Consider the following 22,845-nt stretch of genomic DNA (forward strand, 5'->3'; position numbering starts at 1 on the left):
GGAGGCCGGCGGCGCGGCGCGGCGCGTAGCTGAGATCGCCGAGGGCTGCGCGGCGGCGGCGGCCGCAGCATGGAGACCCCCTACTCGATGACGGCGCACTACGACGAGTTCCAGGAGGTCAAATACGTGAGCCGGTGCGGCGCGGGGGGCGCGCGCGGGGCCTCGCTGCCGCCCGGCTTCCCGCGGGGCGCGGGGCGCGGCGCCTCCGGGGCCCGGGCGGGGCTGCCGCGCTGGAACCGGCGCGAGGTGTGCCTGCTGTCGGGGCTGGTGTTCGCCGCCGGCCTGTGCGCCATCCTGGCCGCGATGCTGGCGCTCAAGTACCTGGGCCCGGGCGCGGCGGGCGGCGGCGGCTGCTCCGAGGGCTGCCCCGAGCGCAAGGCCTTCGCGCGCGCCGCCCGCTTCCTGGCCGCCAACCTGGACGCCAGCATAGACCCGTGCCAGGACTTCTACTCCTTCGCGTGCGGCGGCTGGCTGCGGCGCCACGCCATCCCCGACGACAAGCTCACCTACGGCACCATCGCGGCCATCGGGGAGCAGAACGAGGAGCGGCTGCGGCGCCTGCTGGCGCGGCCCGGGGGCGGGCCCGGCGGGGCGGCCCAGCGCAAGGTGCGCGCCTTCTTCCGCTCGTGCCTCGACATGCGCGAGATCGAGCGGCTCGGCCCGCGGCCCATGCTCGAAGTCATCGAGGACTGCGGGGGCTGGGACCTGGGCGGCGGCGCCGAGCGCCCGGGGGCCGCGGCGCGCTGGGACCTCAACCGGCTGCTCTACAAGGCGCAGGGCGTGTACAGCGCCGCCGCGCTCTTCTCGCTCACCGTCAGCCTGGACGACAGGAACTCCTCGCGCTACGTCATCCGCGTGAGTGCGTCCCCTCCGCGGTGACCCCGGGGGCCCGGACCGGGAAGGAGGGGCGCCACGGCCCGGCACGCGCACCCCGCGCTGGGCCACCGTGCAGTGGGGCGGGGAGGGGAGCGCGCACCCCCGTGCATCGGGGTGGAGAGGGGGGAGCACGGCCCCCCGCGCTGGGCCACCGTGCAGTGGGGTGGGGAGGGGGAGCGCGCACCCCGTGCTGGGCCACCGTGCACCGGGGCGGCGAGGGGGAGCGCGCACCCCCGTGCATCGGGGCGGGGAGGGGGGAGCACGGCCCTCCGCGCTGGGCCACCGTGCATCGGGGTGGGGAGGGGGAGCGCGCACCCCGCGCTGGGCCACCGTGCAGTGGGGTGGGGAGGGGAGCGCGCACCCCCGTGCATCGGGGCGGGGAGCGGGGAGCACGGCCCTCCGCGCTGGGCCACCGTGCAGTGGGGTGGGGAGGGGGAGCGCGCACCCCGTGCTGGGCCACCGTGCACCGGGGCGGCGAGGGGGAGCGCGCACCCCCGTGCATCGGGGCGGGGAGGGGGGAGCACGGCCCTCCGCGCTGGGCCACCGTGCATCGGGGTGGGGAGGGGGAGCGCGCACCCCGCGCTGGGCCACCGTGCATCGGGGTGGGGAGGGGGAGCGCGCACCCCTGTGCATCGGGGCGAGGAGGGGGGAGCGCGCACCCCGCGCTGGGCCACCGTGCATCCGGGGCGGGCGGGGAGGGGGAGCGCGCACCGGCATCGCGCGGGAGGAGGCCGCAAGTAATTTCCCTCGAGTAATTGCGGTGTTTAGTGGAGCCGCGGGAGCCGCAATTTCCCCACCCGGCAGCAGGCCGCGAGAGCACAGAGCGCACGGAACGAGGGGTGTGCCAATGGACTGGGGCGGGCCAGCGTGCCAGTGGCCCCAGCGCTCCGCGTGGCCCTCTCGAGTGCCCTTCATAGGTGGGGATGGTGCAGGCTTCCGGGAGGAAGGATGGGGGTAGGCCTCCCACTGTCCCTGACAGAGCCGTGGGGGCTTCTAACAGCTTCTCTGGATGGAGGCAGGGGTAGTGTATTTGTGCTCCTGTGGCTTGTGACAGTGGACATCTGGCGCATCCCCTGGTTGGCCATTTGGACAGAACATCAGTCTGTTTGCAGGAACCTGGCATGGTGACCTCTGATCGCTGACCTCTGACCTCCTCCTTCTCCCCAGATTGACCAGGATGGGCTCACTCTGCCAGAGAGGACCCTGTACTTAGCTCAGGATGAGGAGAGTGAGAAGGTGTGGGGGCATGGGCTGGGATTGCAGGGAAGGCCTGGGGCTCCAGGAGAGAGGGACTAGGGCCTGACACTGACCCCACTCGTGAAATGTCCCCTCTGGGTGCAGATCCTGGCAGCGTACCGGGTGTTCATGGAGCGCCTGCTCAGCCTCCTGGGAGCCGAAGCCGTGGAGCAGAAAGCGCAGGAGATCCTGCAGCTGGAGCAGCGGCTGGCCAACGTGAGCAAGGGCACAGCCATGGGCTTGGGGGAGGGGAATAGGCAGGGGGGGTCAACTCTCATCTCCACCCCCAGATCACAGTGTCAGAGTACGATGACCTCCGGCGAGATGTCAGCTCCATGTACAACAAGGTGACGCTGGGGCAGTTGCAGAAGATCACCCCCCATGTGAGTGCAGACCACCGTGATGGGGGGTACGGATCTTGGGGCTCCCGGCCTGTCCCTTCCTCAGGGCCGAGCGAGGCCTTCCATGGCCATGGATTCCTGTGTCCTCCTGTGTCTCTCTCGGACTCCCTCCTGTTCTCTGTGGTCCCTGCTACACCCAGTCCTACTGTCCTCTACCCACGACAGCTGCAGTGGAAGTGGCTGCTGGACCAGATCTTCCAGGAGGACTTCTCAGAGGATGAGGAGGTGGTGCTGTTGGCCACAGACTACATGCAGCAGGTGTCCCAGCTCATCCGCTCCACACCCCGCAGGTACAGCGGCCAATCACCCACCCCTGCACACCTGCTCCTCGGGGCCCCTCCCCTGCACCCTCTACATGTCTGCTTGGTGAGCTTTGAATTCCCGTTTTCACTTCTGTCCTGGGGAGGCATGTGAAGAGCACTGGAACAGGAGTCCAGATCCCTAGATTCAGACGAGGCTCTCACCTGCTCCCTGGGCCCCTGGGCAGGGCTTGTGAGCTTCCTGAGGTGCAGTTTGCTCATCTGGGGATAGTGAGGCTGAGTGAGTCCAGACTTTAGAGGGGCCACCTAGGGAAGAGCTTCCCTGATCTCTGCCCACCTTGGGGAGGAGCAGAGCGCCTCTCAAGGCCAGGCCTGGGGCAGATAGTCACCTGGAGTGCCCATTGTCCTACCCTGTCTCAAGTCAGCACTGGCACTCTGCTAGGTGGCCAGAGGTGTGTCCTACTACGTGTGGGCCCAGCCTTTTTCCCTGCCCGGGGCTCAGGCCACTCCGGCTTCTGCCTCCATGTACCCAAATGATCCTCACTCCTTTGTGGGTGCTAGGTCTAATCCAGCCTGGAGGATCTGGAGTGGGATGGGGTGGTGCCCTTGGGTGGCCCTTGCACACGAGCTTGTCTGGACACCCAGCTGTCTCACCTGGCCCTCAGGATCCTGCACAACTACCTGGTGTGGCGTGTAGTGGTGGTCCTGAGTGAGCACCTGTCACCGCCATTCCGAGAAGCACTGCACGAGCTGGCCCGTGAGATGGAGGGCAGTGACAAGCCACAGGAGCTGGCTCGTGTCTGCCTGGGCCAGGCCAACCGCCACTTTGGCATGGCACTTGGAGCTCTCTTTGTACATGAGCACTTCTCAGCTGCCAGCAAGGCCAAGGTCAGGCTGCCCTGGGCTTGGGGGTTGGGTGCGGGTGCTGGGCTGGGCATAGAGTCCTCCCATGGCCTTGGTCTGAGAATGGGGAGTCCCACAGATCCCCTTGCAGACAGGGGCTCAGCCCTCTCTGAGTCTCCAGACTACTTCTCACCAGGGAACCTCCCCCAGGAAGCCTACCTGGTCTAGCAGCCCCAGGAGGGCTTCCCCCTCAGGCTCCTGGCCCCCTCTCCACCATGCTCAGTAGGTGCGGCCTTAGGAATGTATGTGATCATTGCTGGAGCAGTTTGTTTTCAGACTATGAGCTTCTGGTTGGGGGTGCAGGACCTGGATCCCCACCTGGGAGGGCTCCCCTCAGTGCTCAGCACCGAGCCTTAGGACGAGGAAGTGATACTGAATTAGTGGTACCTCTCGTCAAGGGTCAACCCCGTTGATCCCTGGCTCTTGACCCTGCAGGTACAGCAGCTTGTGGAAGACATCAAGTTCATCTTGGGTCGGCGCCTGGAGGAGCTGGACTGGATGGATGCCGAGACCAAGGCAGCTGCTCGGGCCAAGGTGAAGTGGACCCTGTCCCCATTCGTAGGTTCCACAAACACTGAATGCCTACTGTGTGCCAGGCTGGGGTAGCAGAAGAGGCAAAGATGCCCCTTGTGGAGTTGTCATCACCTGGGTTGGTCCCCCCTGTCCTAGAGCCCACTTCTAGGCCTAGAGCTTTCTCCCTTGGGGCTGGGGGGCCGTCTCCCAAGGCCCTGGCCCACTATTGCTACCCTCTCGCCCACAGCTCCAGTACATGATGGTGATGGTGGGCTACCCGGACTTCCTGCTCAAACCCGAGGCTGTGGACAAGGAGTACGAGGTGGGTCTCCCCCTGGCCCTGCCCTGCCTGACCAAGACCCTTGGTCAAGACCCCCAGGGAGGCCCAGCACCACCACAGAGAAGGAGTCATGGCCCTCGGCTGATGGCCCCTGGGCGGACATGGGGCCTGCACAGCCCTGGTCTGGCCATTTATATCCCTGGCTTGCCGTTGAGAGCTGCCCATCCCCTGTGCAGTTCGAGGTCCATGAGAAGACCTACTTCAAGAACATCTTGAACAGCATCCGCTTCAGCATCCAGCTCTCAGTCAAGAAAATCCGGCAGGAGGTGGACAAGTCCACGTGGGTGCCTGGCCCAGAGCTGGGGGAGTCAGAGAGGGTGGGCGGGCGGGGCAGAGAGGCTCCTTGCCAGGGCCAGGCGGCTGGTGGGGCAGACGGCCTCAAAGCTGGCGGTGCAGGTGTTGGGGGGTGATTGGGGGGGCTCCGAGGTGGTGGGGGTGGGACAGGACATGGCTACAGGCTGGGCCACTCCTTCAAGGAGCGCACGTGGGAGGTGGGGGTGGTGGGGGAGCGAGTGCGGACCCCTAGCTGACCCCCACCTCCCTGCACAGGTGGCTGCTCCCACCGCAGGCCCTCAACGCCTACTACCTACCCAACAAGAACCAGATGGGTAAGGGGGCGTGTCCCGCATGGGGTGGGGGTGCCCCCCCCCCACAGGCAGGGCTCCTCTGACCCTGCCCTCTGCGCAGTGTTCCCCGCAGGCATTCTGCAGCCCACGCTCTATGACCCGGACTTCCCGCAGTGAGTGCCCCGCCTGGCCAGAGCCCGGCCATCGTCTGGGGCTGCATGAACGCTGCTCAGGGTATCCTGCCCCGGGCTGGGCCCAGCAGTCACCACGGCCACCACCCTGGGTCCCCATAGCCTTAGGTCAGCCTTGGTTATTTAGAAAACTGTGTAGCTTTTCATCCTTCCTCTCCTCTTCCTCCCCTCCCCTCCCCTCCCCTCCCCTCCCCTCCCCTCCCCTCCCCTCCCTCTCCTCTCCTCTCCTCTCCTCCCCTCTCCTCCCCTCCCCTCTCCTCTCCTCTCCTCTCCTCTCCTCTCCTCTCCTCTCCTCTCCTCTCCTCTCCTCTCCTCTCCTCTCCTCTCCTCTCGGTCCTGAGTTCCTCCTTTCCCGGTTTGAGGCTTCATCAGGTGTTTCAAAAGTGGAGTGACCCTAGTGATGAGGAAACAGGCCAGGTCCCAAGTGGGCTGCCTCAGTTTCCCTCCTGTCTTCCTCCAACTCGGTCTCTTCCCCTATCCCAGCTCTGTTAGGGATTGTTTCCTAAAAAGCAGCTGCAAAGGCCTCACTGCCCCTTTTACGTATTGCATGAGGAACCTGAGGCATAACTGCCCCAGGACTGGGAGGACTCCGGTATGGCCTCTCCGGGCCAGTGTGGTTGGCCTGCCTGGGGCCTCCCGGGGCCTGGGCAGCAGCGTGCAGCTCCCAGGAGGTGGGCGAGGCTGGGCCTGACGCTGCTGCCCTGGGCCCAGGTCTCTGAACTACGGGGGCATTGGCACCATCATCGGACACGAGCTGACCCATGGCTATGACGACTGGGGTGAGGCCCTCGGTGGCGGAGGGGGTGTTGTGGGAGGGGAAGGACAGGCAGCGGGGGGCAGGGTGGTGACGGGCTGATGTGAGACCCTGCAGCCCTTCTGTCCCCACTGGCCAGTGGGTAGATGGGGGAGGGGTTTTGGGGATGAGGGTCAGCCTCAGCCACCCCCCCCACTGCCCACAGGGGGCCAGTATGACCGCTCGGGCAATCTGTTGCACTGGTGGACGGAGGCTTCCTACAGCCGCTTCCTGCGCAAGGCGGAGTGCATCGTCCACCTGTACGACAATTTCACCGTCTACAACCAGCGGGTGAGACCCCTTTGCTCCCCTCCAGGCCCAGCTGGGCACCAACTAGGGGCATGCACACTCGTGTGCACACACGTGTGCCTGGGTCCCTGTACGCATGCCCGGTTTTTGTTTTTTTTTTTTTAAGATTTTATTTATTGATGAGAGACACAGAGAGAAAGAGAGGCAGAGACACAGGTAGAGGGAGGAGCATGCAGGGAGCCTGATGTGGGATTCAATCCCGGGACTCCGGGGTCACGCCCTGGGCCGAAGGCAGGCGCTAAACCACTGAGCCACCCAGGGATCCCCATATGCCGGGGTCTTGCACACACTCACCGGGGTCTTGCACACACTCACTGTGAGAACTGTGAACAAGTTCTCACAGACTCCTGGGACATGGGGCACAAAGCATTCAGAGCCACGTAAACCCTCTGGGAAAAGGAAAGAGGGTGGGCAGGGCCCAGGGCGGCAAGGCCAGTGGACTGCAGACAGCCCGGGCCTCTTCCGCTCTCGGCAGGTGAACGGGAAGCACACCCTTGGTGAGAACATCGCGGACATGGGTGGCCTCAAGCTGGCCTATTATGTGAGCTGCCCCTGCCTGGCCCTTCATTCCGTGGGGGGAGGGTGGGGATGATAAGGATGCAACTAGGGACATAGGCACCCCTGCCTTCCCAGCCCTAGGAGCTCTGGCCCGGGAGGGGCGGGGCCTGTGATTGGCGAGGGGGGGGGGGGCACCATGGGAAAAGGAGGGATTCCCAGGCTGCTTTTCTGGGAGAGCAAGGAGGGCTGCCTGGAGGGGGTGAGGACTGCCTGCCTTTAGCCCTCCTGGGAAGGAGCACAGCTCAGGGAAGTTGGGAGGCAGGATGCCCAGGGCTCAGGGGCCGGTGAGGGGCTGACTGGGTGGAGGCTGAGTCAGGTCACCACCCTGGGGCACCGCAGCTCCACACTGTCACCCCCAGGCCTATCAGAAGTGGGTGCGGGAGCACGGCCCGGAGCACCCGCTGCACCGGCTCAAGTACACGCACAACCAGCTCTTCTTCATTGCCTTTGCCCAGGTGGGCCAGGTGGGGGCGGGTGGGAGATGGTGGGGATGGGGACAGCTGTCAGCCTGTCCTCGTGGGTGCCAGCCCTGGGAGGCGGTGGTCCCGTGGGTTCTGCTCAGGCAGCAGGGCCCAGTGTGCTGCGGGGAAGGTTTGCAGGGCTTGCTCAACGGACTCCTTGGCTTCTTTCCCTCTCCTTCCTTCCCCCACCACGGGGCCCAGAACTGGTGCATCAAGCGGCGGTCACAGTCCATCTACCTGCAGGTGCTGACCGACAAGCATGCACCTGAGCACTACAGGTACGTCTGCCTGCCCGCCTGCGCCCCATCCCCTCCTTGTGTCTGGGGTGGGAGCAGACGGGAAGGGGAAGGGGCAGCTGGGATCCCCTCCAGGTAGATCTCTCCTCCTGCCCCAGGGTGCTGGGCAGCGTGTCCCAGTTCGAGGAGTTTGGCCGGGCCTTCCATTGCCCCAAGGACTCGCCCATGAACCCTGCCCACAAGTGCTCTGTGTGGTGAGCCTGGCCATTCGCCCGCACACCCTCGCTGCCTGCCCTGCACGAATTGCCTCCCTGCCAGCTGCCGGGGCAGGCATGAACCCGGCACTGGTCCTCGCTGGGCGCCACCCGCCTTCTGAGCCCCTCCGGGACCTGGCCTTCCTGCTGTCCCTTACCTCAGGAGGGGCCCAGAGCAGGCCTGAGGCTGGGCTCCAGGAGGGCGCGGGGGAGAGATGCGGGGGTCCCCAATACTGCCCCCCCCCCCCCGGCCAGGCCGGATTGTACAGGCCCCACCTTCACTGTGTTCTTGCTGCTAAGTCTGGTCAATAAACTGCTGTACTGTCGCCATGGTTTCTTCAGGGGCCTCCAGAGCGGGTGGGGCTGGAGGGGCCCCCTTGGTGGGGAGGCTCAGGCCCTTAGCACAACGGGGACCCTAGACAAGACCTGGCCCCTTCCCGTCCCACCTCCCTGGGTCTTCTGTCTTTTCCACCAATCAGCTGTTCCTCCCTTCCCTGCAGTCCTGCCTCTGCTCCCATGCGGTTCTGGGGGTGCCCCTAGACAAGGCTTGGCGGTGCCGGAACACCAAGCCCCGAGGGGGTTGTACTCCAGCATGACCCTGGGGCCCACTGCCCCCGAATGTCTAGACACCCCAGGAGCTCCGACAGTAACCTTAGCCAGTCATGGAGCCCAGGCCAGGCCTTGGGCTCAGCATGTCCACGAGAGGGGAGCTGTGACACCTGCTTACAGAGTTGGGGGTCAGTCGTGTCCCCCTCCAGCCCAAAGTGGAGGCTCCAGGGGTGAGAAAAAGGAGCTCAGGCCCTTTGCACAAACGGGACCCTAGACAAGACCTGGTCCCTTCCTGTCCCACCTCCAGCCTCCACCAGCGGCTGGAGCCGAGGCTCCAGGCATGGCCCACGGTGGAGGCAGGAGGCAAGTGGTGCTGCCTCATGAACAGGAGGGTGGGGGTGCAGGGGGGCAGATGGAGCAGCCCCACTGGGTTATCTGAGGACAGTGTGGGGGGGACCAGTGGGCCTCCTGCCTTTCCTCCTTGAGTCCGTCGCTCTTACTTCAGGGACAGCCTAGATGGGGTGGTAGCCCCCTCCCCGCCAGCCCATCCGGTGTGGCCTGTCCCCATCTCCCACTGCAGTGACGAATCTCCTGCTAGCCCAGCTCCTGTCATGCTCAGAGAACGCCTGTCCCCATATTAGCCTTGAGTGACATTTTAAAAGTTCCTGTGTCAGAGCCTCGGGCACACCAACCCTGGGGAGTGAGAGACAGGGCACAGGCCACGGCGGATGGAGCCAGAGTAGAGGCGGGCGTCGTGGGGCCCTGGGGCTGGGGTGCAGGGGGCGCCCTACAGAGAAGAGGCAGGACCTTAGAAGGACCCCATGGGAACAGGCGAGTTCCCCAAGGGGCACTTCAGGAGACTCAGGAGGCTGCGTCCATCAGGGCAGAGCTGCCCCTCATGGGCGTGGGGGGCACAAGGGGATTCAGAGCCTGGTGGAGGGGTTGTGTTTGTGGACTTACCTTGGTTTCCCCTCGAAGCCCCTTCCCGGTGTGTACGTGTGCTGGGCACGTGTATACCGTATCCCTCAGCTGCTGGCAGCCAGAGCAGGACAGTTCTCCTCTTGCCGCCCCCCGGGAGGGGCCCGGTGTCTAGGCCCGCCGTACCCCACACTGCACCCCATCCCCCTGACCTGGGATCCTGGCTGGAATCGGAGCCCCCAGGTCCAGCCCTTTCGCACCCAGTGCCCCAGTGGCTCTCCCGAGCTCCCCAGCTCCCCCCAAGGCCCATCCCTCCTGTCTCCCACCCAGCTAGGGGCAGGCCTGGGTGGGTGGACGGGGCCGGGGGTGAGCCACCAGCAGGCCCAGCAGGGTCACTCCCGCCCTGCCTCGGGAAGGGGTGAAGCCCTGGCGCTCCTGGAGCTGAGTCCCTCCTTCCCCCTGTGCCCCACTGAGGGGGCCAGAGGGGCCTGGGCACTGGGGTGGCAGGCCCCTGGGAGAGGCTGGTCTGAGCCCTGTGGGACCCGACTGCTTGCCGGGAGCCCAATGCCCCGTGTGCATCCCAGCCGGGGAGCGCCCACCCTGCTGGCAGGCTTGTGGTCTGACCAGCCGTGAAGCCACCGGAGACGCCTCAGCCTGCTGGCTCCTTGCTGGGCGACCAGCGGAGATGTCGCTGCTCCCTGGGCCTTCGGGCCTTCTCATACTTCTTTAGGAAGAATGGAGGGAGGTCATTGGGTCAGAGGCACCTCAAGCCAAGGGCACCCAGAGCATTGAGTCCTGGTGCTGGGACGGGGCCCACGATGTTCAGACAGGGCCATATAACCTAGAGCCATGGTGTGGCCCAGCAAGGCACAGCTGTGACAGTGTGTCACCCACTTGTTCCCAAACTGCTTTTCCAGACAGATGCTTGGAGCATCCTCACTGCAACCCGGTGAGGTGGACAGAGTGACAGGGACAGCCCTTTTAACAGGGAAATGGGAGGGGGCACATGCCCTAAGGTCAAGCTGCATGTGTTAGGTGATGGGCACCTTGTGGCTGCCGAGTCCCCTTGGGCCCCAGGTGTCCCTCCTGCCCTCAGCGTCAGCTCTCTGCGTGTCCTGTTAGGAAGCCACACCCCGTGCAGATGCCGCCCTGCTGTTGTCTGCCGGGCCTTGTGCTCACGGCCACGCTGAGGATTAGCTGCCTGATTCCTCTGGGGCGGAGGAGCCGAACGAGGTGGGCACAACTGCTGCTCTGCCTCAGTTTCCCTTTGTTGAGCGCAGGCCATGAGTGCAGGGAAGGTCTTCTCGGTGGCAAGGGGGCAGGCGGTTGGAAGGCTGATCCCCTACATTCCCCCATCTGTCCCCCCAGGGTGAGGGTGTCCTCTGGGCACAGCCCACAGCCCCCTGAGATGACAAGGTGCAGTCTCTGGACCCCGATGTGGGGCTCGATCCCGGGTCTCCAGGATCACGCCCTGGGCAGAAGGCGGCGCTCAACCGCTGAGCCACCCGGGGATCCCCTCCAGCTGAGCATTTAATAGCAGGGAAAGAAGAGCTGGGGATAGTTTACAGCTGCGTTGAAGCTTCCAGGCATCCACCCTTGTGCCCATGCGCAGAGCGCCTCACGGTCCCTGCTGTGCCTGGATGGGCTGTCCCTGGCTTTGAGACCTTGAGCCCAAGGGCCCCTGCTGGGTGACCTGGGCAAGTGACTCACGGCGTCTGTGTCCCAGGAGCACCATCGGCAGCCCCGGCGGTGCCTGTGAGGGGGGCCTGCCTCCGAAGGATCGAAGGATAGTTGCGAGCCTCCCCTGCCTCCACCCCTCCGCGGCCGCGTGGCTGCTGCCTCAGCACGTTGGCTGGACTCTGGACTCTGGGTCCTCAGGGCCAAGGAGGCCAGGCGGCCGTTGGTCTGGGGCCCTCTGGGTGCTGGCTCTGTACAGATCTGGGAAGGGCTGGAAGCCAGCTGGAGAGGGGTGCCCAAGCTTCCCTGCCTAGGGTCTCCAAGGGAGTGTGGGTGTGGGGAGCCCTGGGGTTTCTGTGGCACCCAGGAAGGGGCACAGGGTGCCCAGTGCCACCGAGCAGCTGTAAGCCCAGGCCTTTCTAACCAGCTCAGGGGAGCCAGATTCGCGGTCCCCGTGGCTGCTTCTGTGATGACCCAGGTGCCTGGGGGCCTGGGGGCCCTGGGGGGCCCCCCTAGTGAGGTGTCCTAGCTGCAATATTTTTAAATGGCTTGAGCCCCCATTCTAAAAATGTCGGGAAGCCCAGGGTCCTCGGTCTGTAAGTACCTCTGGGGGCTGGGATCTCAGGGGGCCTAGGTTTCTCCTCCTGCCTCCTCTCCCACCCATGCCCTCTAAGCTGGGCAGCTCCCCGATCCCCTCCGCCCGGGACCACCCACACGACACTAGGTGGAGTCACCGATTTTACGACTTTACTGAAGGTTTGGGGTGCCCGAGGGGCCCTCTCTGTGCCTTTTCCCCATCCTCCAACATGGCCTGAGAGACCCACTTCCTCTGGATTTATTAAGAACAATTTCCCTTCCCCCCTGCTGGCTCCAGGCTGGTGCCCAGGCCAGCGCAGCCTGTAGCCCTGGGAGCGTCCCCTCGGGCCACCCAGCGGCGGGACAGCGCAGGCGGCAGGTGGGCCAGGGCAGCTGCCCATCCCCGGCCCCGGCTTCTGCGTGAGCCTGGGCCACTCGAGTCTGGATGGCACATCACCGAGTGACAGCCTCTCCTCTGCGTCTACCGGGTCGCCGGCTTTGTCTGCAGAACTGCCAGGGGTGGGGGCTGCCAGGTCCCAGGTGCCCTGCCCTGTGGGGAAACTGGTTGCCCACTGGCGTGGCTTTGCCCGCAGAGCCCCTGTGATGAACCGACTCCACCCCGGGGGCCTGGCGGTCGGGCTCTGCGGCTGCTCCGCCTTCAGGGCAGGGCTGCAGGGGCCCAGAGGGCTGCACGGCACCGGCTGGTCCCTGGGCCCGGTCCCTGTGTGAGCTCCTCCCGGTGCCCCAAGCCTCTGGCAGCGGCTCCAGCGGATTCACTGGCGGCAGCTCCGCCCCGGGCCCCCACCGCCACCACCACTGCCACATGGTGCTCTTAAGCCGCATCTCTCCTCGGCTATCGTTTGCATAAATAATAATAATAAAACCCGCCGCTCCCACCTTCCCGTGGGACCAGAGGCACGATGTGCGTGGGGGGCTGGCCCTGGCTCCCTCACCGGGCAGGGCCCGAGGCTGCGGGGCTGGGGAGCGGGTGCCCCCGGGGAGACCCACGGAGGCGCCAAGGTTACACCCAGGGGGGCTCCGGCTGTGTGCTGTCAGGACCCCGGCCTGTGTGGGCGCTGGTGGCAAGTGCTGAAGCTCTGATCAGCTCGAGTAGGCGGCCCTGGGGTCCCTTTAGACCAGAGGGTGCGATTGAAAACACTGGGCACCTTCCTGGAGGCCTGGGGGTGGCAGTGGGGGCGCCCGAGGGAGGGCAGGCGGGGACCGGGGGTGGCAGCGTCACAGGGGCAACTGCCTGTCATTCAGATGCTCACCAGGCGGGAGACCTGTTTCTGGACGGGGGTGGTGGGGAGGGACTAACAGAATCAGATGGTAATGACAGCTTCAAGGTCAGGACGAGGGCATATCGGGTATCCTGTCCCTGAGAGACAGCATGCCTGTTGCTCCCCATGGTGACACACCCCATATCTGCTACCTGAGCCCCGTTGGGCTGGGTGCAGGGACAGGGGCTCAAGGGCATTTCAGCGGGAACCACATATTCATATTTAACATCTAGCTCCGGGCTGGCACCTGTGCCCTGTCATCTGGGCCCCCACCCCGACATGGTTACCGGTGTCCTGGGGGAAGAGAATGAGGGTGTCCAGCAAGGGACACCCCCTCCAATGAGGGACATCCCCTCCCCACTTGTCCATTTCTTAGAGTTTAGTGTGTCTGCCTCAGTGGATTTGTGGATAATGTGGTCTAATTTTAAACAAACGAATCCTCCAAAACAATCAAGTAGCTTCTGAAAGAGCTGCGTAAAGAAACTGCAAATAATACGGATAATCCCCACGGGGTAAGCAACCACAGAAGTGGCAGCTCTGACACGTCCCCCCTCCTGACACATGCTCATCATCCCCCCGGCGCAGACCTGATGAGAAATTAGCTCTAAATATAAAAAAAAAAATAAACAAAACTGAACTGTTTGAAGCAACTCCACTGCCATCATTACTGGGGAAGCTTGCCCCGAGTGACAGGTGCCGAGAGAAGCTAGTCAACAGCAGCACGACATCCTCACGGAAAAAAAACAAAAAAACAAAACAAAAAAAACCCCCAAAAAAACAAAAAACAAAAAACACAAGCTTTCAGAACTTGGAGACAAAACCCCCCGCAATTCTTTTTCCAGGGATGCTTAAAGTTAGGTGCTTCTCAACTCAGTTACTTTTTGATATTTCCCTTAGCGATGATAAATATTTGGAAAGCTCTTTTAAAGTTTCTTGCATAATAGCATGAGACAAAAAAAAAAAAACAACCCAAAACACCTACCACCAGGCAAACACTTCGTTTTTCTCTGCCGCAGTAAAAATGGCAGAAACAATGAACAGAAAATGATCTGTCGACAAACCGAAAGGCATTTCTTTGTCAGCAAATACTGTTGAAAGATGTAGAGAAAACACTACCACAGATTGGAGGGAAGTGTTAGTGCAAATTACCCTGTGTGGGAGGCTTGCTGCGCGGTGTCTACACAGCTGCGCTCGAGGTATCTGCTGGGTTCTGGTCCCATAATGAAATACACAAACCATTTGCGTGTGTGAGTGTGTGTGAGTGTGTGTGTGTGTGTGTGAGAGAGAGAGTCAGGAAAGGAAACCTGTAGCAGAAAAGATAGGTGCCCAACAGTGGATGCATTGTTTACTAAGAGCAATTGCAAAAATAAATAAATAAATAAATAAATAAATAAGAGCAATTGCAAACGGCGGGGGCGGGGGGGGGGCACACAGCATTAGGGTACCCGACGCCGAACAGCTACCGGGGAAGGCTTTTTAAAGGCTTCTGGGCGAGGGAAAGGTGCAGAGGTAGCGGCAGCTCCCCAGCCCACGCACCGGCCCATCCAGTCAACCCAATGCAGGAAAGAATTAGAAGCCAGAGGGCCCGTAAAATGCTGCAGGAGCCCCCAGGGGTGTTAACTTTAGAAAGTCAAGGTTGTTCTAGCAGGCTTGAGTCTTTATGATACTTGGTAATAAGATCGGGTGTGACCAGGGAAACTTCCAGACCACACAGAAGGAGTCATCTTGATGGCAAAGAATTGAAAAGGGCTGTCGTGGAGTCCCCTCCCTCTCTTTCCTCTCAGCTTTTCCTCCTTAAACACGGAGGAGGAGACATTTCTTGAGGCGACAAGAGCTGTTTTAGGCACCCAGTAAAATTATTAGAAAAATAGATTCACCTTCGCTGCATCTGCCTCTTCCAGGTAAAGTGTAATTTTTGAATGTAATTTCTGTGCTGAAAAACCCATTCTTTTAAAGTGTACAATCCGTGGTTTTTAGGATAGTCAAAGTGGTGCGATCGTTACCACTAACTCCAGAATAACCTGCTTTTTAAACCTGTGCAGTTTTACATTTTAAAATTTTTATTTTTTTTAAGTAAACTCTACCCTCAACGTGGGGCTTGAACTTCCGACCTTCAAAATCAAGAGTCGCACCCTCCACCCACTGAATCATCCAGGACCCCCTAAACCTGTAGAGTTTTAAAATGTAGAGTTTCCTTGGACTTTGAACCCATTTATGAAACATAAACATTCAGCACCTTCCCACTGGTTTGTAAGACCAACTCATTGACAACAGGGAAGACAGAAATATAGCAGCTGGATTTGATCAAATCTTTGATCAAATCTTTGATAACTGGTGGATGGAGTTTAAAAATGAATATGATGGTTTAGCAAGCCTAGCTAATCATGCCCTTTTTCCATGCAGCTCCCATATTTTTGTGACAGCCACTAAGATCCAGAATTGAAATAAACTGCCCTGAGGGCCGTGCCTTCAAATTGATGTTTTACAGTGCAAAATCAAGAGTTTAGTAAATAAGAATTATAACAACTCAGTATGGTGACAGATGGTAACTAGACTTACTGTGGGGGCCCATTTCTCATTGTATATGTCTATCGAATCACCGTGTTGGACACCTGAAACTAATACAATCGGGTATGTCAATTATTCCTCAATTTTTAAAAAGATTTTAGTAAATAAGAAAGCATACTCAATCATATTGATATTTCCAGTGAGAGCAAAATGCTTTTTTGCACCTTTGCAAATGTACAAATAAATCTGTAATTTTGTAAAATTTATTTAAAAATACAGTCGATGTCATTTTCATTAATTCTTTTCAGTGTTCCCCGAGGGAGGGGAGTTAGATACTCAACAAGTGCAGCTCTAAGGGAGGGGGTGCTCCGGAATATTTTTGGATGGAGGTCAGAAATGTTTGGAATCTGCACCTCCTCTCTGGTTTCCCAGCTCCACCTCTACCCTCTTCCTACAAACAAAACAAAACAAAACAAAACAAAACTCTGATCCCTGAAATAATCAGAGTGGCATTTTCTAAGAGTCAGGTCATGTTACGGATGCCCCTGCTCAAAGCCTTTCCAATCACATACCACACTTTGGGTCAAGCTCCCATCCCTCATTATCCCTCAGGTTTCACTCCCTACTCTGTGCCACCCGAACTCTGATCCAGCTATTAGTCTGGAAGAACACTTGCTGATCGCTGCCTCAGGGCCTTTGCACAGCTGTTCCTTCTGCCTTGCTCAGGGCCTCCTTTCCTTGTCTTTGCTCCATGGTCTGCTCCTCAGGCAGCCCCTCCCTGACTTCCTGATCTGAACTGTCCACCCCCCCCCTCACTCACAGACTACTTCTGTGCTCCCACACACTAATGATTTTTCTTTCTAGAACATATCACAACTGGCATTACTCTGCATAACAGTTTATTTGATTATTGTTTTGTCCCTCTCAGTAGCGTAGAGGCGCGGGGAGGAGGGGGAATTTCCTCACAGACATGCTCCTGGGATCTCCCAGCCTGGAATGGGCACTGGGGGGTGAACATCAGTAGCTAAGTGACTTGGGACCTCTCTCCCACTCTGGGTCAGCATGTCCTCTGTGCAGTAGTAGGCTGGGCCCCCAGGAGGTGCCCAAGGTGGGTGGTACCGAACCCGGCCCGCAGCCTCCTCAGTCAGCAAGGGGCCTGCAGGGCGTGTTGCGGGGTGACAGGAAGCCACCCCTTTCCAGGCACGGTGACATGCCCGAGTCCTCGGGTCCCCAAGGTGCTGTGGAGACCGAGGCCAAGAAACATGCGTACTGCGGGGTCTGGGCGAGCGGTGGCCCCGTGGGGGACGCCTCCAGGATGGGGCTCACCTGGTCCCCCGCCAGGGCTCTCTGCAGCGCAGGGCCTGGTGGTCGGAGCCGCCCCACCCCGCACCCCCACCCGACCCCGTCCTTACCCTGGCGCTGAGGCTGAGGGTGGGGAATCGAGAACAGCTCAGGGGGACCGTGGGTGCCAGGGGAAGCCACCACTACGGGCGAGGGTCTGGGGGCGGGGTCCGCGCTGGGGGCTCCGGGGGCGGGGCCGGGAGCGGAATAGGAGTGGGCGGGGCCGGGATGGGGGCGGGGCCGGGATGGGGGCGGGGCCGGGGGCGCTCAGGGCACGGCCCCCGCCAGCAGCGCGAGCAGCAGCGCCCCGGTCAGCAGCTGCAGCGACAGCGGCGCGGCCGGGCCGGGGAACGCGGCATCGGTGGGGGTGGGGGTGGGGGTGGGGGTGGGGGTGCGGGTGGGGGTGCGGGTGGGGGTGCGGGTGGAGGTGCGGGTGGGGGTGGGGGTGGGCGCGGCCGAGGGCTGCAGGTTGCAGTCGGCGTAGGGCTCGAGGCAGGCGGCGAAGGCCATGACGTGCGCCACGAAGCTCTGCTCCTGCACGCCGTGCACCAGGTGCGCCTGCGGGCCGCGCGCGAACACCGCCACGTCCTCGCCGCCGTGGGTCTCGGAGTCCAGGGGCACCGCGGCCTGGGCCTTGTATGCGGGGTCCCCTGGCGGGGCGGGGAGGGGGGCTTCAGGGCCGGCAGGGCGGGGGCCTCCCCATCCGGGTTCCCCCGCTGTGCCCCCCCGCCCTCAGACCCCCCCCAGCCAAGCCGGGGTGCTCACTGCTCTCCCTGTCGGAGACGTTGGGCCGGGGGACCCCGCTGAGCGCGAAGCCGGGGCCGTTGCCATAAAGGATGGAGGTGTAGGTCTTGCTGTCTTTGGCCATGCTGGGGGCCAGCCCTGCGGGGAGGAGGGGCCTGCGAGCACCCGACCGGCCGCGGGAGGGGCCCCCACGTGCCAGACCCAGGCTGCCCACCCACTGGCCCGGTCCTCACAGGCGCCCCACGAGGCAGTTGCTACTACCCCACTTGACAGGCGAGGAAACTGAGACCCCGAGCCATTTCTGCCACCCGATTGGTGGACAGCACCTGCCCCCCTCCCTGGGCCTACCGAAAATGGAGCTCCCTCGCAGGGTGTAGCCCCCGAAGGAGAACACGTGAGAGTGGTCGGCGGTGACCAGGGTCAGTGTGTCCCTCTCGCTCGTGAGCTGGCCCGCCTTGTCAATGGCGGAATCGAACATGACGGCCTCCGTCAGGGCCATGTAAGCTGTGCCGTCGTGATGACCGTGGTCGATGCGGCCTCCTGCAAGCAGGGCACGGGCAAGGTGTCCAGGGCGCAACCTGCCCCGACCGTCCCCACTCCTCTGCTCAGCAACGCCTGCCCCTCACCTTCCACAAAGAGGTAGAAGCCCTTGGGGTTCCTGCTCAGCAGCCTCAGGGCCACCTCTGTCATCTCCATCAGGGATGGGTCCTGGGTTCCGTTTCGGTGGACCTCATATTTGGTGTCTCCTGGCTCAAAGAGGCCTGCGGGAAAGGGGTCCCGGTGGTGACTGCTGGGGAGACGGGAGGGCCAGGGGCATGGACCCCTGTGTCTATGCTTGGCTCTCTGAGGACTCGGGAAGCCAGGCAGGAAAGTGGGGGTGTCTGGGGTCATTACCCATGAGGTGTGTCACAGAGGCGTCCTGGGATGCCTGAATGAGCGCCTTGCGATTCCACACATACCGGGCACCCTGGGAGGGGCAGAAGCAAGCCTCAGTCCAGAGCCCTCCGAGCCTTGTCCCTGTTGTATCCCTGGCGTCCACAGGCCCCCATCACCTGGTACTTGGCCTGCCATTCCTGCACCAGGTTCCGCCCGTCCAGCCGGATTCCGTTCTGTTTGGCGTCAGTTGGATACTCAGGATCCGGAGTCCCCTTGGGAAACATGTACTTTCGGCCTCCGCCCAGGATCACCTGTAGCCAAAGGATTGGGGAGGAGGGCTTGGGGCCTGGCTCGCCCTTTGCTCCCTCCTCAGACAGCCAGAGCTCCCCTACCAGGTCTGTGGGTGTGGCCTGGGCCCAGCTGTACCACCTCCACACCATCCCCCCCTCCGCCCCCCCATTCCCCAAGATCTGGGAGACCCCACCAGGCCCCAGAGCTAGGCTGTCAGTTGCCTGGGACTATGGCCCGTGCACGCCCCCCTCCCCACCCTTGGGGTCCCACATCAATTTCCATGTTGGAGATGAGCTGCTGGGCGATGTCCTGGCATCCGTCCTCCAGTGCCTTGGCAGGCATGTTGGCGTCCGAATACCAGTTGCGGTTTACTACGTGTGCGTAGGTGCCGGCTGGCGAGGCATGCTGCACTCTCGTGGTGGTCACCACCCCCACGGACTTCCCTGAGGGTGGCAGAGGTCAGGGTGAGCCCCTGAGGTCTCTAATCCTACCTCTGCCTGCTAAGCTGGCCCCAAGCTCACCTGCTTTCTTGGCCCGGTTCATCACAGAGATGACCTCATTGCCACGTGTCGTGTTGCACTGGTTAAAGCGGGCGGCTGCGCTCACACCAATGGTCTGGTAGTTGGCCTTGACCCCGCACAGGTAGGCCGTGGCTGTGCCTGCGCTGTCTGGCACCTGTCTGTCCACGTTGTAGGTCTGGGGAACAGAGACACCCTCAGCTGTGTCATGACACCATCAGACGGCCAAGATCCTGACCCAGGCCCCGGGGCCCACCCTCACTGCGCTGGTGGGGAGCACCCTGAGGCCACCCTGCCCTTACCTTGGACAGAGCCAGGTATGGAAATTGGTCCATGGCCAGAGGCGTCTCAGGTCCCAGATTGTCATTAATTTGCCCCTTGAGGATCCGAGTGGCCGTCACTGTGGGCACCCCCATCCCTGAAGGAGTACACCTCGTCAGGCCTGAGTCTGCAGCATTGCTCTGTGTCCACCGGCAGCCCTGGGTGCCAGGGTGTGGGAGCCCACAGGGCACGGACAGGCCTTGCACACTCACCATCCCCCAAAAAGAGAATGAGGTTCTTAGCAGCCGTCTGGATGGGCTGCAGCTTCTTAGCGGCGTCCAGGGCCTGGGCTGCCTGGCGGTTCCAGAAGGCTGGGTCCTCCTCCTCAGCTGGCCAAGGGGAGAGTGGAGGTCAGGTCAGTGTTTGGGGGAGTGCCCCAGGTGTGTGTGTGTGGGAAGCTGGGAGGTGCCTCCTTACCTGGGATGATGCCAAGGGCCAGCCGTGGCCTCGGGCCCAGCAGAAGCAGCAGCAGCAGCACCCAGGTGCCCTGCATGGCTGTGGGATGGCGGGGGCGCGGCAAAGCCAGGACTGCGGGCAGGCTGGGACCCCGGCGGGGCCAGAGCTAGGGTACCAGCTGCCGTACCAGCCAGCGGGCCTTTAGTCGGGGCAGGACTTTGTCCCTGGCTGTAAAAGTCTCCATGTCCCTCCCATTGTCCCCGGTGGCCACCCTGACCCCGCCCCTGCCCTGTGACTCTAAGTCCGATGGCAGAAGGGATATGGCAAGGTGTGGCCGAGCAGGCCTCGGGGCAGGGGTCCTGGCAGAGGCAGGTGTGTCCACACGGAATAATCCCAGCAGCCTCCCCAGGGTGGGGTGGGGACCAGGGGGCACACCCCCTGTGGGTCAGGAGCATTGCAGGGCCCCGTGGGGGCTGCTCCTGACCCTTTGCTCCCACGGTCTCGTGGAGAACCATTACTCCTTCGTGCACCGCATTTGTTCAGTGTTTTCTGAAAGCAGCTTTCTCTGGCCGGGCTCGGTGCTGGGTGCTGAGAGGAGGGGATGGGGTGTGAAGCACAGAGCCTGGGCCAGAGGCCTGGGCTTGGCTTCCTGATGCTGCCGAGGCCCAGCGACGCGGGAAATGTGGGGTGGCCTGGCTCTGACCAGGCTTGGTGTGGGCAGGTGGGGGAGGGGCTGGGCTCAGAGGGCACCCAGGAGGCCGGACCCAGAGTTCCCGTGCTGTGGAAAAGGGTGGGACTGATGGTGACAGAGCAGAACCTTGTCTGTGTGTCCAGTTACTGAGAACCGGGCGGGCCTTGTGGGGGGGTGTGCACGTGCGTGTGTCTGGGGGGGGGAGGGGAGCCCAGTGTACGTGAGGTTGATCTCTGCTCCCTTGGACAGGCAGACAGAACGCAGGGGTGAGTCTCTCCTCTCCACCGGCCGCGCACACCCACAGGTGTAGCTTCTGTTAGAGAGCTAAGAGGCTTCAGTAGCCAGGCTGGTGCAGGGACGCCTGGGTGCCTCAGGGGTTGAGCGTCTGCCTTCGGCCCAGGGCGTGATCCCCAGGTCCCGGGATCGAGTCCCACATCGGGCTCCCCGCGGGGAGGCTGCTTCTCCCTCTGCCTGTGTCTCTGCCTCTCTCTGTGTGTTTCTCATAAATAAATAAATAAATAACATCTTAAAAAAACAAAAGCATCCCTCCGATCCAGCAATCGCACTTCTGGGTGATATCCCAAAGAATTCAGAGCAAGGTCTAGAAGAGATATTTGCCCTCCCACGTTCATAGCAGCATTGTTCACAATAGCCAAAAGGGGCAAGCAGCTCGGTGCCGGTGCCCATCGCCAGGTGAGCGTGTAAACAAGGTGTGCTCCATCCATGTCGTGGAATATCATTCAGCCTTAGAAAGGCGGGCATCTGTCGCCTGCTACACCATGGATGAACCCGGGGACACGATGCTAAGTGAAATAAGCCAGTCACAGAAGGACAAACGCTGCGTGACTCTACTTAGACTAGGAACCTAAAGTTGTCAGGTGGGTAGAGCTGGTTGCCAGGGGCCGGGAGGAGGAGGCGGCCCGGGAGGGGGTTTAGTGGGCACAGAGTTCCAGTTCTGAAGAAGGAAACGTTCTGGAGAGCTGCCCTACAACGGTGTGAATACGCTTACCTCTCCTGAACCAGACACAAACGGTCACGATGGTAAATTTTATGTTGTGCTTTTCATCACGATTTTTAAAATATTCAAAAAAGAAACACTTTCATCCTGGCTCCACCCACCCCAGTGGGCCATGTAGCTCCCTTGGTAGGGGGGGTGGTTCTGACCTCCTTGCCACCGCCACCGAGCCTCCTGTTGGGTCCTCCCTGCCCACCCCCACTCTGCTCAAGCAGAGCTTTCCTGGGTTCCCCTCCCCTGACCTCCTCCCACCAGCTCACCAACCACACTGTCCTGGCTGTCCCCTAAATCTCTGGAGAGGTACCACCTTGGGAGGGAAACTTCCAGGCCTCTGAATGGCCCCCAGAGCTCCCTCTGTTCCCTGTAGAGTCTTGCTGTATTAGGCTAAAGTTCAGGGAAATACTAATCCCTGGGCAGGTCCTTAATTAATTAGTTGGTTCTTTTTACCAGGCTGTAGGTGAAAGGTTATGCCAAGATTAGTCGGCCTTCCAGTAATTCCCCATATCCTTTTCCAATTGGATTTTTTTTTTTTTAAGAGAGATATCAAGCAAGAGAGTGCATGTGCAGGCAGGTGGAGGGGCAGAGGCAGGGGGAGGCTCTTCAGCAGCTCCACCCCCAGTGCAGAGCCTGATGAGGGGCTCAAGATCACGACCTGAGCTGACCTGAGCCAAAACTAAGAGTCAGACACTTAACGACTGGGCCACCCTGGGCCACCCAGGCGTGCCCCACCTCCATACCTTTTTCAATCAAAATTTTTGACATAACTTGTCGACTCACATGCAGTTGTGAGAAAAAATACAGAGATCCCTTGTGTGGTGCCCAGTTTCCCCCAAAGGTACAAAATCCACGACTTTCAGATTTCTATTCGGATCTCCCCCCCTTTTACGTGGACTCCTTTGTGCGGCTGTGTGGGCTCTACGCTATCTCGTCCCATGCATGGGCTCATGTGAACGCCACTCACTGTAGTTGAGATACTGAGCAGCTCCAACCCCACGCACTGGCACAGATGCTTTATAACCCCCCTCCCCCCCCCCACACACACACCCCTGCTCAGTCTCTAACCCCTCTCCTGCATTTCTAAAATTTTGTCAATTCAAGTAAGTTACATACATGGCATCATACGGTCTCTGGGGGTTGGCTCTTTCTCACTCAGCACACTTCCCTGGAGATTCATTCATCCAAACACGGATCAGTAGCTGGCTCCTTTGTATGACTGAGTGTCTTCTGTGGGATGAGTAGACCACAGT

The 22,845-nt window shown here is 61.4% G+C and overlaps 2 protein-coding genes across 3 annotated transcripts; one reads left to right on the forward strand and one right to left on the reverse strand.

Moving 5' to 3' along the window:
• The first annotated feature begins 69 nt into the window (after positions 1 to 69).
• Positions 70 to 8,195, forward strand: ECEL1 (endothelin converting enzyme like 1). 2 transcript variants are annotated; one of them, XM_041767378.1, is made up of 17 exons: positions 70 to 855; positions 2,044 to 2,112; positions 2,218 to 2,328; positions 2,403 to 2,495; positions 2,679 to 2,803; positions 3,439 to 3,661; positions 4,112 to 4,210; positions 4,437 to 4,511; positions 4,706 to 4,809; positions 5,079 to 5,137; positions 5,217 to 5,268; positions 5,998 to 6,065; positions 6,246 to 6,370; positions 6,864 to 6,929; positions 7,306 to 7,401; positions 7,609 to 7,685; positions 7,802 to 8,195. In XM_041767378.1, the coding sequence occupies exons 1-17, from the start codon at positions 70 to 72 to the stop codon at positions 7,899 to 7,901; spliced, it is 2,328 nt and encodes a 775-aa protein (XP_041623312.1). In that variant the 3' UTR covers positions 7,902 to 8,195. The 2 variants fall into 2 exon arrangements, with proteins under 2 accessions (XP_041623312.1, XP_041623313.1); XM_041767379.1 differs by having other exon boundaries at positions 4,706 to 4,803.
• An 8,092-nt stretch (positions 8,196 to 16,287) lies between these two features.
• ALPI (alkaline phosphatase, intestinal) lies at positions 16,288 to 20,116 on the reverse strand. The gene is made up of 11 exons (XM_041765159.1): positions 19,914 to 20,116; positions 19,709 to 19,825; positions 19,478 to 19,593; positions 19,179 to 19,353; positions 18,928 to 19,100; positions 18,543 to 18,677; positions 18,385 to 18,457; positions 18,117 to 18,251; positions 17,839 to 18,030; positions 17,512 to 17,628; positions 16,288 to 17,396 (listed from the first exon to the last, which is right to left on the reverse strand). The coding sequence occupies exons 1-11, from the start codon at positions 19,987 to 19,989 to the stop codon at positions 17,014 to 17,016; spliced, it is 1,692 nt and encodes a 563-aa protein (XP_041621093.1). The 5' UTR covers positions 19,990 to 20,116; the 3' UTR covers positions 16,288 to 17,013.
• Positions 20,117 to 22,845: the final 2,729 nt, after the last annotated feature.

Source organism: Vulpes lagopus, chromosome 8 (genome assembly GCF_018345385.1).
Source record: "Vulpes lagopus strain Blue_001 chromosome 8, ASM1834538v1, whole genome shotgun sequence".
Taxonomy (NCBI): domain Eukaryota; kingdom Metazoa; phylum Chordata; class Mammalia; order Carnivora; family Canidae; genus Vulpes; species Vulpes lagopus.

Coding starts and splice junctions, on each gene's coding strand:
- ECEL1 (XM_041767378.1), top strand. CDS start 70: ATGGAGACCCCCTACTCGATGACGGCGCACTACGACGAGTTCCAGGAG. Junction 4,211..4,436: donor AGGCAGCTGCTCGGGCCAAG/GTGAAGTGGACC, acceptor TCTCGCCCACAG/CTCCAGTACATGATGGTGAT. Junction 4,810..5,078: donor CAGGAGGTGGACAAGTCCAC/GTGGGTGCCTGG, acceptor CTCCCTGCACAG/GTGGCTGCTCCCACCGCAGG.
- ALPI (XM_041765159.1), bottom strand. CDS start 19,989: ATGCAGGGCACCTGGGTGCTGCTGCTGCTGCTTCTGCTGGGCCCGAGG. Junction 18,678..18,927: donor TCTCCAACATGGAAATTGAT/GTGGGACCCCAA, acceptor CTTTGGCTACAG/GTGATCCTGGGCGGAGGCCG. Junction 18,031..18,116: donor CTTCTACCTCTTTGTGGAAG/GTGAGGGGCAGG, acceptor CCCTGCTTGCAG/GAGGCCGCATCGACCACGGT.